Here is a 900-nt window from a genome sequence, read left to right as displayed (position 1 = left end):
GCGAGCGCTCGGGCCGGTGCACCAGCTCCAGCGGGGTTCCCGCCGGGCTGGGCCGGTAGATACCGTCCTCGTCCTCGGCTCCACGAAAGGGGCCGCGCTCCTCAGAGCGAGAGCGACTGAGCAGCCGGAGTCCCCGGGACAAGGGCGACTCGCGGCTGCGCTTGAACTTGGCCTCGAACACAGCCTCAGACTCCAGGTTTTCGATGCTGCTGCCCAGGCTGCTCCCTGGCCTGGGTGGGACGGTGGGGATCCGGACTTTCTCAGCTACCACTGGGGGAGCCTTGGGTGAAGGCACGCGCTTCTCAGGACCTCCTGGAGTTGGGGAGGCCACCCTGGCAAACACGGCGGCATGGGGCTGAGGTTCTGACACCGGTGCTGCTGGGCCCTGCGGGGGCTGGATGTGACCCACCAGATGGAGAGACTGCATGATCTGGGCATAGGGTGTGAGGGGCAGCGCCAGGGTCTGTGGAACTACGGGGGTGTGTGCCGGCTTGGCGGCTCGAACTGGTTCTGGTGTGGACTCCTGGGCCTTAGCTGGGGCAGGCTGGGGTTCCGAGGGTTGGGGAGGTTCGCTAGGCGTGGTGGCAACCGATGGTTCTGCAGGCTTAGGGATACTGGATTTGGGGGTGCTGGCTCGTGCAGGGCTAGGCGGCTGGCCCTCGCTCAGGGCAGAGAGGGAGGGAGACTCCTGGAGCCTGCGGGCCCCAAGCCTGGCTATGGGAATTTCGAGGGGCGCCCCCGCGCGGCGGTGCCGACCCCGGGGCTCCGCCTCACCCTGGGAAAAGCTGCTGCTTTTTTGCAGACCTCGTGCCTCGGGTGGGGGCTGGTGATGGGGCGCTGCTTCGCTGGAGGCAGCCCGAGCCATCCGGGGGTCCCGAGTACGGCCCCCCAGGCTCTCCA

General features: G+C 68.0%; 1 protein-coding gene across 1 annotated transcript in view; it reads right to left on the bottom strand.

Moving 5' to 3' along the window:
- LOC104853788 (striated muscle enriched protein kinase) overlaps positions 1 to 900 on the bottom strand; it is a 41,991-nt gene that overhangs the window by 9,858 nt on the left and 31,233 nt on the right. Inside the window, exon 28 of the mRNA XM_010611966.3 lies at positions 3 to 895. Within this exon, the coding sequence (XP_010610268.1) occupies positions 3 to 895 (893 nt within the window). The remainder of the gene's footprint in view (positions 1 to 2; positions 896 to 900) is intronic.

The sequence above is a fragment of the Fukomys damarensis genome, unplaced genomic scaffold, assembly GCF_012274545.1.
Source record: "Fukomys damarensis isolate Sample0158 unplaced genomic scaffold, DMR_v1.0_HiC HiC_scaffold_16, whole genome shotgun sequence".
Taxonomy (NCBI): domain Eukaryota; kingdom Metazoa; phylum Chordata; class Mammalia; order Rodentia; family Bathyergidae; genus Fukomys; species Fukomys damarensis.
The sequence above is the reverse complement of the archived record's forward strand: the minus strand, read 5'-3'. Positions and strand labels throughout refer to the sequence as shown.